This window comes from Dipodomys ordii, unplaced genomic scaffold (genome assembly GCF_000151885.1).
Source record: "Dipodomys ordii isolate 6190 unplaced genomic scaffold, Dord_2.0 Scaffold334, whole genome shotgun sequence".
In the NCBI taxonomy this organism is placed as follows: Eukaryota; Metazoa; Chordata; class Mammalia; order Rodentia; family Heteromyidae; genus Dipodomys; species Dipodomys ordii.
In genome coordinates this window covers 321842-333980 of record NW_012267550.1, presented here as the reverse complement: position 1 = coordinate 333980, position 12139 = coordinate 321842, and the positions used below count along the sequence as shown (strand labels likewise).

At 45.7% G+C, this 12139-nt stretch overlaps 1 protein-coding gene across 1 annotated transcript; it reads left to right on the top strand.

Moving 5' to 3' along the window:
- Nucleotides 1-2098: 2098 nt before the first annotated feature.
- Nucleotides 2099-3445, top strand: LOC106001634 (N-myc proto-oncogene protein-like). Its single transcript, XM_013036675.1, has one exon. It carries the CDS (start codon nucleotides 2099-2101, stop codon nucleotides 3443-3445), a length of 1347 nt encoding a protein of 448 aa, XP_012892129.1.
- Nucleotides 3446-12139: the final 8694 nt, after the last annotated feature.

Below are 12139 nucleotides of genomic sequence, written 5' to 3'. Positions count from 1 at the left end.
CAGGCTGGCTTTGAACCGAGATCCTAAGATCTCAGCCTCCTGAGTAACTAAGATTACAGGCGTGAGCCACCAGCACCTGGCTCCTGAACTCTTTTTAGCTCAAGATTAGTACTCTACCACTTTGAGCCACCATTCCATTTCTGAGTTCAAGCCCCATGACCTAACCTACCTTTCAAAAAAAATGAGCTTATTTAAAAACATAGACAATAAAGGGAGTAGAATAGCCTAATGATTTAAAAAAGGTAAAATATTTTAGATTACTCACACTACTTGATTTTTTTCTTCTTTTTTTAAAGTTGTCATTATTAAGGTGATATACAGAGGGTTTATAGTTTCCTAAGCCAGATAATGAAACTTTTTCTTCTTTTTTTTCAGTCTTGGGGCTTGAACTCAGGACCTAGGCACTATCCCTGAGCTCTTTTTGCTCAAAGCTAGAGCTCTACCACTTGAAACACTGCCCCACTTCCAGTTTTCCGGTGGTCAATTGGAGATAAGAATCTCAGTACTTTCCTGCCGTGGCTGGCTTTGGACCAATCCTCAGATTTCAGTCTGAGTAGCTAAGATTACAGGTGTGAGCCACCAGCGCCCTGCCGTGAGCATATTTTCTTTTTTTGCTGTGTCATCCTTTTCTTCACTCTTCCCCAGTTTTTCTTTCTCATCCTCGCCCCCGCACACAAGTTGTCAACATAGTGTCTACTGAGTAACAATGCTGTATTTGTTCAGCCCTTTTCCCTCCATTTCTGTGCCTTCCCTAGCCCTCCCCCACAAGGACGGATAAAGGAACAAACAACACAAAAAGAAAGAAACAAAAAACCCAAGAAACAGACAAAAAACAACAAAAAGCAAAACAGTCCATCTTTACCAGCAGTCATGAGGAGGAGAGTGGTTGGGGTGGGGGTGGGGGACCTAGCTTCCATTTCCTGGAATTCATTTTGATAAATATTATTTTATATGATCAGAGGCACAGAGGTATTGTGCCTTTGTGTTCTTCCCCTAAGAGTACCCACCTTTGGTCTCACTGTGTGTGAATGCCTATAGTTCTGTACGATTTATATGCAAGTATATATGCATATGAGAGAAAAAGCACACCGTTGGTCTTTCTCAGCTTGGCTTACCTCACTTAACATGACTTGTTCTAGGTCCATCCATTTCCCGCAAATGACAATATTCTTTCTAATAGCTGTGTAAAATTCCGTTGTGCACAGATACCACATTTTTTGATCCAGTTATCTATTGTAAGGCTGTTTCCATAACTTGGCTATTGTGAAGTGTAGCAATGAAAATGGATGCGCAAGTCACTTTACAATACCCTGGCTTGTGATGCTCTGGGCAGATGCCCAGGAGTGGTATGGATGGGTCTTAGGGACACACTACCTGGTTTAAAGGCTTATTTTATCACCATGGTCATCAGGAGACTGTAGTAGTGACAGAAGTGAGGAAATGAGAACTTAATCGTAAATTCATACCTCTTGAGTTTTCAATAAAGATGCCAAGGTGTTTCAGTGGGAAATGATGGTGCTGAAACAACTGCACACGGAGAGGCAAGTGAATGAACGAACTGTGACTTTTATTTCATTCTATATACAAAAGTACGTTCTCTTCTTTTTTTTTCTTTTTTGTGGTTGTGCTCGAACTTGAACTCCGTACCTGACGTTTGGTCATTGGCTGGCGCTCTGGAGCCACGCCTCCAGCCCCTCCCCTCTCCTTTTCTTTTCTCGTCTAAGTCCGGGGCTTTTATTCTGGGCTCCGGAGCTGTCCTGGAGTTTTTGTGCTACAGGCTTAGCGCTCCACTAGTTGAGCCACAGCTTCACTTCCGGCTCTTCGGAGGTTAATTGGAGATAAGAATCTCACTATTCGAGCCACAGCTCCACTTCCGGCTTTTGCTGGTTAATTGGAGATAAAAGTCTCCTGGATTTTCCAGCCCCCGCTGGTTTGGAACCGGATTTTCAGATCTCCGCCTCCTGAGTAGCTGGTATTTCTGGCGTGAGCGCGGGGCACCTGGCTTTCTCCACGTCTTTTAAAAATGTATTCTAGAAGTAAATGCCAGAGAGTCGCTGCCCGGGGGCAAGCTGATGAGGAGGTGCACTCCGTACCCACCATGCCCGGCATATTCTCCAAGAACCCCGACCTGGAGTTTGACTCTCTGCAGCCCTGCTTCTATCCGGATGAAGACGATCTCTACTTTGGGGTCCCGGGCTCGACTCCCCCGGGAGAGGACATTTGGAAGAAGTTTGAGCTGCTGCCCACGCCTCCGCGATCGCCCAGACGCGCGGTCCTGGAGCACAGCGCGGTGTTCTCGCACTGGACCAACGAGATGATGTTGGCGGAGGCCGATGTGTGGAACTACGCAGCCGAAGAAAATGCGTTCAGCCTGGGGGTACTGGCCACTCTCACCCCAAACCCCGTCATCCTCCAGGACTGTATGTGGAGCGGCTTCTCCGCCTGCGAAAAGCTGAAGCGCGCGCTGAGCGAGAAGCTGCAACATAACCGCGGGAACCCGAACACCGGCCCCGCCACCCCGGCCCTGGGACCGGACGCCACCAGTTCCCAGGGCTGTGCGCAGGATGAGTCGGCTGAAGCTAGCTGCACGGAGGACGCTTTGCCCGCCAAGATCGCCCACTCTGCCGCCAAAAGCGCGGACCCCGCTCTGGCGTTTCCATTCCCTGGAACCCAGCACGAGCCGGCGCTGGCCCCCGTGCCCGCCGCTCGGGCCAGGGCTTCCGAGGCCAGATCTGCAGCAGCCCGGGCTGCCCGGACCACTGCCTGGATGGTCGCCCCTTCGAGCTCAGGCGGCCACCTGGCTATAGGTGGGGGTCACAATGCCCTCAGCACCTCCGGAGAGGATACTTCAAAGGGTTCAGACTACGGGGATGACGGTGAGGAAATCGATGTGGTGGTGTTCACTGAGAAGTATTCCTCCTCCCCCAACAACAACGAGGCTGCGACCACATTCATCACCACCTTGAGCCCCAAGAATGCAACCCTGGGCCTGGGGCCCGTGCACTCCAGTGAGCTGATCCTGAAGGGCTGTGTCCCCATCCACCAGCTGCACAACTACGCGGCTCTTCCACCCGAAGTGGAGATGGAGGATGCACCTTCTCCGAAAAAGATCAAGAACGAGGTGTCCCCACGGCCACTCAAGAGCGTTAGCCCCGCAAAGTCTAAGAGCTCCAGCCCACGACCTTCCGGCTCAGAGGGTGAGCGTCGTCGCAACCACAACATTCTGGAGCGCAAACGTCGCAGTGACCTGCGGTCCAGCTTCCTCGAGCTCAAGGATCACATTCCCGAGCTGGTGGAAAAAGAGAAGGCCGCCAAGGTGGTCATCTTGAAGAAAGCCTCCGATTATATACACGAGCTTCATGCCCAGGAGCAGCGGCTTCTTCTGGAAAAGGAGACCTTGGAGGCCACAAAGCAGCAGTTGCTAAAACAATTAAATGCACTTTAACTTGCTAAGCCTTAACCAAATGGACAGTCACTGTCATTTTGCACCTTTTTGTTTTTTGTTTTTTAGTTTTGTGTTGAAGTTAAGGATGTTGGTTTACTTTCCAGTCGGTTCCTCCTGTTTGGATCTGGACCTAGGAACAGGACATATGTGGCATTCTGCCACAATCCTGGAGAAGCTTGGTGGTGATGGTGACTCGGCAGCTTCCTCCATCTCAACTTTGGACATGGACCTCCCAGGGATATTTGTGACAGTTGGGAGCTTCTGGGGCTGTTGGTTTCCAAGTTTCCAAACACCTGTCATTCCGTCTTGTTCAATGGTGCTCAAGTTCCAGCAGATGCCGCTGACCACTTGGTGCCTCTGGGGGACAGTTTTGTACATACTGTTGACATAACCACCTTTTCTATCATCCTGGGTAATTAGAGGTAGCTTTTGCGGCCAGTATTAAAGTGCAAGTTCACACGTAAGTACTACAATAATATCTCAATGTTTGAGGAGAATGTTTGTATACACATACATTGTTAATCTGTTATGTACTGTACTACTTTTTACACTGCCTGTATACTTTAGTATAATGCTGATATATGACTAGATTTGATACTTATATTTTCATACAAAAATAGGCTGTGAAAGTTTTTAGTAGATATTACTTTATCACTTTTGGGACTAAAAACATTTTGTAAAGTTTACTATACACATATATGCCTTTTTTTTTACCTAGCCTGTTTTCTGACTGTTAATGTATTTGTCATGTTGATGCATAGAACTAGATAATGCAAAGTTCTGTGTTTAATTTCTTCAAAAATGTATGTATTTAGTGCTATATCTTATAGCACTTTGTTTATCTTATAGCATTCATGTTTATGATAATAAATAGCAGTTCAATGCTTTTTTTTTAAAAGAAAAGTAAATATAAGAGATATGGTTAGAAAACAAAGTTATAAGTCTTCTAGAAGATAACTCAGGGTACCCTGTCCAGGAAGGCTCTGCGCCCTTTATTTTGCTTCATTTAATTTAATTTGTGCCGGTCTTGGAGCTTGAACTCAGGGCCTGGATGTTCAAGGCTAGTGCTAGTTGAGCCACAGCTCTACTTCTGGCTTTTTAGGTGGTGAACTGGAGATAAGAGCCTCACAGTCTTTCCTGCTGAAGCTAGCTTTGAACTGCAAGCCTCAGATCTCAGTTTCCTGGGTAGCTAGCTCCTGGCCTCATCCCCTTTATACTGAGACCACTGAACTTCCCTACGGGAGACGCTCACCACTGGCTATCTTGTGGTTTAGAAGACCCAGTCAATTTTGTCTTCATTTTTGGATGCTTGAGAGGAGAGAATAGGGAGGAGTTATAAAGGGTTTTCAGTGCAAATCCTCTCCTTTTCTCTTTGTTCATTGCTCTGACAGTTCCTGTATGTTCTCAATATGAACCAAATGATCCATGGGTTAGGCACAGTGGCATACACTTGTAACTCCAGCTGCTTGGGAAGTAGAAGTAGAAGAATGGCAAGTTTGAGGCCAGCCTGGCTAAAATTAGTGAGTCCCCAATTCAAAAACAAAATAAAAACAAAAAGGTTGAGGGGAATTCCTCAAATGGTTGAGTGCATGCTTAGAACACATGAAACCCAGGATTCAGTTTCCACTACCACAAATATAAATGCCCCACATTGGAATGAGGATTCCTGAAAGGTTCATATGGTAAAGGGTTATTTTGCCAGTATAACATTTTGAGATTTTGGTAGTTTAAGAGGGTGGGGCTTTGGCAGGTACTTTCTACCTGTTATTTCCACTGAAATGTCCAGGATGAAGAGGCGCTATAAATAATTTTTCTTTAATTGTCTCATATTTTATTATACTGTTGTGTAGCTGAATAATACAGAATATTTGACACAAAAGACTGACAGGCACTGATATCACTATATACGTGGAAGTATGGAGGAGACTTTGGAGTTGATCAGTGGGAAGAAGTTGGAGGACTTTGGAGGGGCAGGCTAAAGGAAGGCAAGAGTGTTTACGTGCATCTCAGTGGGTGATTCTGGTGGGGGCTCAGAAGATACTAATGTCGATAAAGTGTGGGTATGTAAGGTCATACTGAGGAGGTTGCAGGTTTTCCTGGAGACTTCATTTGAGAAATGGACCAGAGATAACTATTTTAGAATGCCCTTGTGGTTATGAAAGGTCATGCTGATGAATTTGCAAGTTCACATAAAAACTTCATTTGAGAAATGGATCAGACTTAACTATTTTGGTGTTGCATAAAAGCTTTTAAGGTACATAGTGTCCAGGGTCTGAGTCTTTGGGAGGCTGAGTTTAAAAGTAGTGGACTAGTTTACTTGGTGGAGAAGATTTAAAGGAAGAAAAGCATGCAGGATGTATATTACTAGTAGCTTTTCATCAAGTTTACAGTGAGAATTAGAAAGAAAATAAGGAAAAGAGTTAAGGGATTTTAAAAATTTGCAACTTGTCCAGAAAAAGTGAACATGGAGGTGTGTAGTAGGAGGAAACAGCTATCAAAATTAGCTTTGTTAAAAAAAATAAATCAAAGACATGTGCTTTGCATCAAAATAATAGGAAAGATCCCATGAAGGCCTCTCAGAAATCTAAACATCACCCCATCCATCAGATTCAAAAGTGCAGTAATACAAATTTATGCTTTTCTCAAGGTTCATTTCTCTGTCCCTCTGACAAGGCACTTAGAAGCTGATACCACTGGTTCAAGTCAGCAGACAGTGCTATCTATGTGAGGCTTGTTCTTCCAGCAGATATTAGTGCTATCCATGTGAGTCTGGTTTTACAGAAATACATAAAAATTATGGAATCATGGAAGCTTCAATCGGGATGTTAAAGCAAACTTGGAGATTGCAGGCAGTGTGCTTCAGGATGAGAGTCCCTGCAAGCAGCCTCTAGTGGAGCAATGTGTAGTGATGCCATGGAAATTGACAATGTTTTGGAGACCAAAGGAAGATAGTGAAACCAGCAAGACCCACTGCTTAGGAGGAAAAGCTGGAGATAACAAGCAGACAGCTCAAGACAGTGGTCATGTTGGCGGATACTAGCAAGCCATAGAGGCAGGGATTGCCAAGCCCCTAGGAACCCAGATTTGTCTATAGTATAGTTGGGATGATGGACATGGAGAGGCAGGGTTTAATGTTTGCCCTATTGGGCTTCAGTCTTGTTTTGGGCCAATCATTTGTTTCTATTTCCGTCTTCTCCATTGAGTTGAGAATGGATGCCATATCACTATCATGATTCTATCTTGGAAATGTGTAGCTCTTTTTATTTATAGCAACTCACAGCTGAGCTTGCTTTAAATCTATAAAGTCAAATAAGAATTTTCCTAATAGGTTACTTGGGCATCTGATGGTTCTTCCTTTTTTTGCGGGGGGGGGGGAAGGAGGGGTGGGTGTTGTGGGACTTGAGCCTGGGCATTGAGCCACAATACCACTTCCAGCTTTCTGGTGGTTAATTGGAGTTAAAAAGTCTCATAGGACAGGTGCCGGTGGCTCACACCTGTAATCCTAGCTACTCCGGAGGCTGAGATCTGAGAATCGCAGTTCAAAGTCAGCCTGGGCAGGAAAGGTCATGAGACTCCTATCTCCCATTAACCACCAGAAAGCCAGGAAGTGGCGCTGTGGCTCAAGTGGTAGAGCACTCACCTTGAGCTGAAGAGCTGAGGGACAGCGCTCGGGCCAGAGTTCAAGCCCCATGACCGACAAACAAAAAAGTCATAGACTTTCCTGCCTGGGCTGGCTTTGAACCATGATCCTCAGATCTCAGCCTCCCAAGTAGGATTATAAGAGTGAGCCACCAGGCCTTACTCTAGACCATAGACAGCCAGAATGACAAATGGAGGTGTTTGTAGGTCATGGGCAGCTGACAGCTGGGCTGAAGGTTGAAGACTGATAAACCCAGAGCCTCTGTGGAATTAAGATGCAGTTCTAGGTAAGAAAGAGAAGGGAGAAGATGGTGAGAAAGTCCCCTGCAAAGGACTGCTCAGGGTTGATGTGAACAAAAGAAGTTTCCAGAACCTCAGTTTTCTCATCTGGTAGGTAGTGATAGAAGTGCAATTTCCATTAGTTGAGTTGGTGTGAGAAAACATGATTCATGTCAAATGGTCAGCCAAACACTAGTACAGAATCAAATTGAGGTAAATGCTTGCAGTGGATTTAGGCATATTTCCTTTACTCAGGGTTCTCAAGAGGAACAAAACCAATACAGTTCATGTAAGTGTGTGGGGGTTATTATTAGGAATTGGTTCTTATTATTATGGAGGTTCAGAGGTCCTACAATCTGCCAAATGCAAGATGGAGAATCAAGGGTATCGATTTTGTTTTTGTTTTGCTTTTTTTTAATTGTGAAAATGCCGTACAGAGGGGTTACAATTACATGAGCAAGGTAATGAGTGCATTTCTTATCAAGCATTGTTGCCTCCTCCTTTGTTTCCCCTTCCCATCCCTTCCCATCTTCCCCTCCCCCCCCCCCCCCCGCCTTCCCTCCCACTCCTCCCTTCCCCCTCCCGTACCAGTTTTATAATTCTGTCTAAATGCAGAATTTTCAAAACCAGGCAAGTAAAATTTTCTTTTTTGGCCAGTCCTGGGGCTTGAACTCTAGGTCTGGGTGCTGTCCTTGACCTTTTGCTCAAGGCTAGCACTCTATCACTTGAGCCTCAGCCCCACTTCTGGCTTTTTGGAGTAGTTTATTGGTAATAAGAGCCTCACGGCTTTTCCTACCCCAGTCATGGCTTCAAACTGCAGTCGATCTCAGTCTCCAAGGTAGCTGTGCTTACCGGAGTGAGTGGCTGCTATCAAACAGCTGGCTAGCAAGTCAATTTTATAAGTCACAGAGTGTGAGTGAGGGCCCTGATGATAGGTCAGCACAGGGAAGAAGAGCAAGCTTCAGCAGTTTGCCCAGCAGGTGACATGGTGGCAGTTCTGTCTTGCACTCTCTGTGCTGTCCCTAATCAGTGTCAAACTGTAGGCAAGGGACATTGTGAGATAAGGGGCTGACTGTAGTTCTTCTGGCTGAGGGCAGCTGTGTGTTATAGGCAGAAAAAAAGGTCCCCAAGCAGGTCCACATCTCAACCGCCATACCTTTTTTTTCTGTTGGTTATGAATCTGGAACTCAGGGCCTAGGCACTGTCCCTGAGCTCTTTTGCTCAAGGCACTTTGATACACAGTGCCATTTCCGTTTTTTGAGTGGTTAATTGGAGATAAGAGTCTCACAGGGATTTTTCTGCCCTGACTGGCTTTGAACTGTGATCCTCAGATCTCAGCCTCCTGAGTAGCTAGGATTACAGGTGTGAGCCACCAGCGCCCAGCAATCCCCACTTAAGGGGTGACAACAGCAGACATGCATTCATTCAGTTTTGCTCCATGCCAGGTCCTACTCTTGGTGACTAAGATATCCTCTCATTAACCCTCATGCAGTAGTATCAGAATAGAAAGCTATCTCCCTGATGTGAGAAAAGGAAATTGAAGCACAAAGTCCTGAAGTCACTTTCCCATTGTGTAATATAGCTTGGAGTAGTTCCTTAAATATGTTACTCCAGCTCCTATTATTAGTCTGAGAGATCAGTGCTACCACTCACAGATAATTCCCTACCACATCAACTTTCCAAACAGGAACCAAGAAGCCTCTGCAGCCTCCAGGTTAAAAGGGAAAATCTTGAGTCCAAAGACTAGTTAGGAATTTTACCCACAGTGTTTACATTTAGACCAGTCTTCCAGGGGTTGGATGAGTGGCTCAGTTGGCAGAGCACTAACCAATAAGCGAAAGCAGTGAGTACCAAGTTTGAGTTCCAGTCTCAGCCATTAAAAAAAAAAGCCAGCTGTGTGCCAGTAGCCAATACCTGTAATCCTAGCTACTCAGGAGGCTGAGATTTGAGGATTGTGGTTCGAAGGTAGGTCGGGCAGAAAAGTCCCTGTGAAATTCTTATTTCCAATAAACTACTCAAGAGGCCAGAAGTGCTGTTGTGGCTTAAGTGGTAGAGCACTACTGGCCTTGAGCAAAGAGAGGCTCAGGGAAAGAGCCCAGGCCCTGAGTTCAAGCCCCAGGATTGTCTTCCAGGCTACTGAGAGTCCCTATGGAGGAGTCCCAGACATTTATCTTGCTCCCACTTCTCACATTTTATTTGACTTGTGATATCACTTTTGCCTGGGACTGTATAAGATACAACAATATGGGGCTGGGGAGGTGGCTCAGTGGTAGAGCGCTTGCCTTGCATGCCTGAGGCCTTGGGTTCGATTCCTCAGCACCACATAAGCAAAAAGAAAAAAAGCCGGAAGTGGCGCTGTGGCTCAAGTGGTAGAGTGCTAGCCTTGAGCTGAAGAGCTGAGGGACAGGGCCCAGGCCCAGAGTTCAGGCCCCACGACCGGACCCAAAAAAGAAAAAAAGATAAAACAATATATTTTTAGGAGATACTGGGGTTTTAAACACAGAACCTTAAACTTACAGGGCAGGTGCTCTACCACTTAAGTCACATGGTCATCCTATAACAATACATTTCAATGATGATTAATAAATAGTACTTTCATGTAACAGCACTAAGTTTAGAGCCATAGTTATGGCTTTAAATGTCACTACCTTCCTATTCAGAATAGATAGTGTGTGTGTGTGTGTGTGTGTGTGTGTGTGTGTGTATTTGGGTTTTTTTTGTTCGTTTTTTTGTTTTCTTTTCCTTTTTTTTTTGTTTTGTTTTTTGGGTCCAGTCCTGGGGCCTGAACTCTGGGCCTGGGAGCTGTCCCTCAGCTCTTCAGCTCAAGGCTAGCACTCTTACCACTTGAGCCACAACACCACTTCCAGCTTTTTTTTCTTTTTTGCTTATGTGATGCTGAGGAATCGAACCCAGGGCCTCAGGCATGCAAGACAAGTGCTCTACCACTGAGCCACCTTCCCAGCCCCAGTGTGTGTGTATTTGTGTGTGCACACACACGTGCTGATCCCAGGACTTGAACTCAGTGCTTGGATGCTGTCCTTGAGTTTTTTTTGGGGGGGGGGTCTAGTCGTGGGGCCTGAACTCTGGGCCTGGGCACTGTCCCTCAGCTCAAGGCTAGTGCTCTACCACTTGAGTCACAGTGCCACTTCCGGCTTTTTTCTTTTTGCTTATGTGGTGCTGAGGAATCCAACCCAGGGCCTCAGGCATGCAAGGCAAGCGCTCTACCACTGAGCCACCTTCCCAGCCCTGTCCTTGCGTTTTTTTTAGCTCAAGGCTAGTGGCTCTGCCACTTGAGCACAGCTCCACTACCACCATTTTGGAGGTAAACTGGAGATAAGAGTCTCATGGACTTTTTTTTCTGGGCTGGCTTTGAACTGGGATTCTCAGACCTCAGCCTCTTGAGTAGCTAGGATTACATGTGTGAGCACCATCTCAGTATGGATTTTGTGATGGCTCCCCATCTTGCACTCTCTTCCTGTCTCCCCCACCCCAGGTCCTTCCTCATTCCTAGTATCCTGTCCTCCATCAAAATTAGAAATGCACAATTAACATGGCTCCTGTATTGTCATTGCTAGTTTATATAGTTTGCACTGACTGACCTTATACTTGATGTGGATGGCTGCTTCCCTCTAGCTGAGAAGATAAGCCCGCCTCCTGGTGCAGCAGAAGGTCACTCCTCTTTCACAAATCTTACATATGAGCAGAAGAGGAGGCCTCAGCCACTTCTCTGAGTTTCAGGTTCTTCATCTATAACATGGGGCTACTTCCACCTCCCTCACAGGTTGTGGGAAAAATAGAAAAAGGAATACCTTTCAATGAGTGCTGTGTATTAAAACCTGTGACAAGTCTCTATAACACAAGCCATCTTGACATGCAGGAACACACCAAGAATTTCCCTACCTCAGAACTCTTGTTTTTATGTCTGGAATGCTATTCTATCACATGACTTCATGTCTTAACTCCTCCAGGTCTCTGAGCAGACACACCAGATGTTCATGGAGGCCTTCCCTGAACACCCTGAACAAAATAAAATCTTTCCATGTATCCTATGACCCTGGCTATATTTTATTTTTCTTTCTTTTGTGATCCTGGCTGTATTTTCTCTTGCTCTCTCCCTTCTTCCCTTTCTCCCTCCCCCTCCTCCCCCCCCTCTCTCCTTCCTTCCTTTCTTTTTCTCTCTCTTCCTTTTCCTCCTTCCTTGCTTCTTTTCCTTTATTCCCTTTCCATTCTCTTTCTCTATGTCTAACACGCCTGTGTGTCTTACTCATTTCTTTCCTTCTTTCCCTTCTTCCTTCCCTCCCTCTTCCCTCCTTTCCTCCTTCCCTCCCTCCGTCAATCCCTCCTCCGTCAATCCCTCCCTCCCTCAATCCCTCTCTCCTTCCTTCCTTCCTTCCTACCTTTCCTTTCTTTCCTTTCCTTTCTTTTCCTTTCCTTCCTTCTTTCTCTCTTTCTCTTTTTTTCTTTCTCTGTTGTCCAGGATAGAATGAGTGATATTCCTGACTGACCTTCCAGAGTAGCTGGGACAATGAATGTGTCCCATCATGCCTAGCTTCCACCTTAATGATGATCAGTGTGGCACTTATATATTTCAAAAGGTCCAAGAGAGTTTCAGTTTTGTTCCTTTGTATATTTCCAGAACTATGGAGTAGTACTTAGAATAGCTGAGAGTCAGAATTTTTTTTTTTTGTCGGTTGTGGGACTTGAACTCTGGGCCTGGGCACTGTCCCTCAGCTCTTCAGCTCAAGGCGAGCGCTCTACCACTTGAGCTACAGCGCC

Bases quoted from the DNA above. Each gene is read 5' to 3' on its own strand.
- LOC106001634 (XM_013036675.1), top strand. From the start codon at position 2,099: ATGCCCGGCATATTCTCCAAGAACCCCGACCTGGAGTTTGACTCTCTG.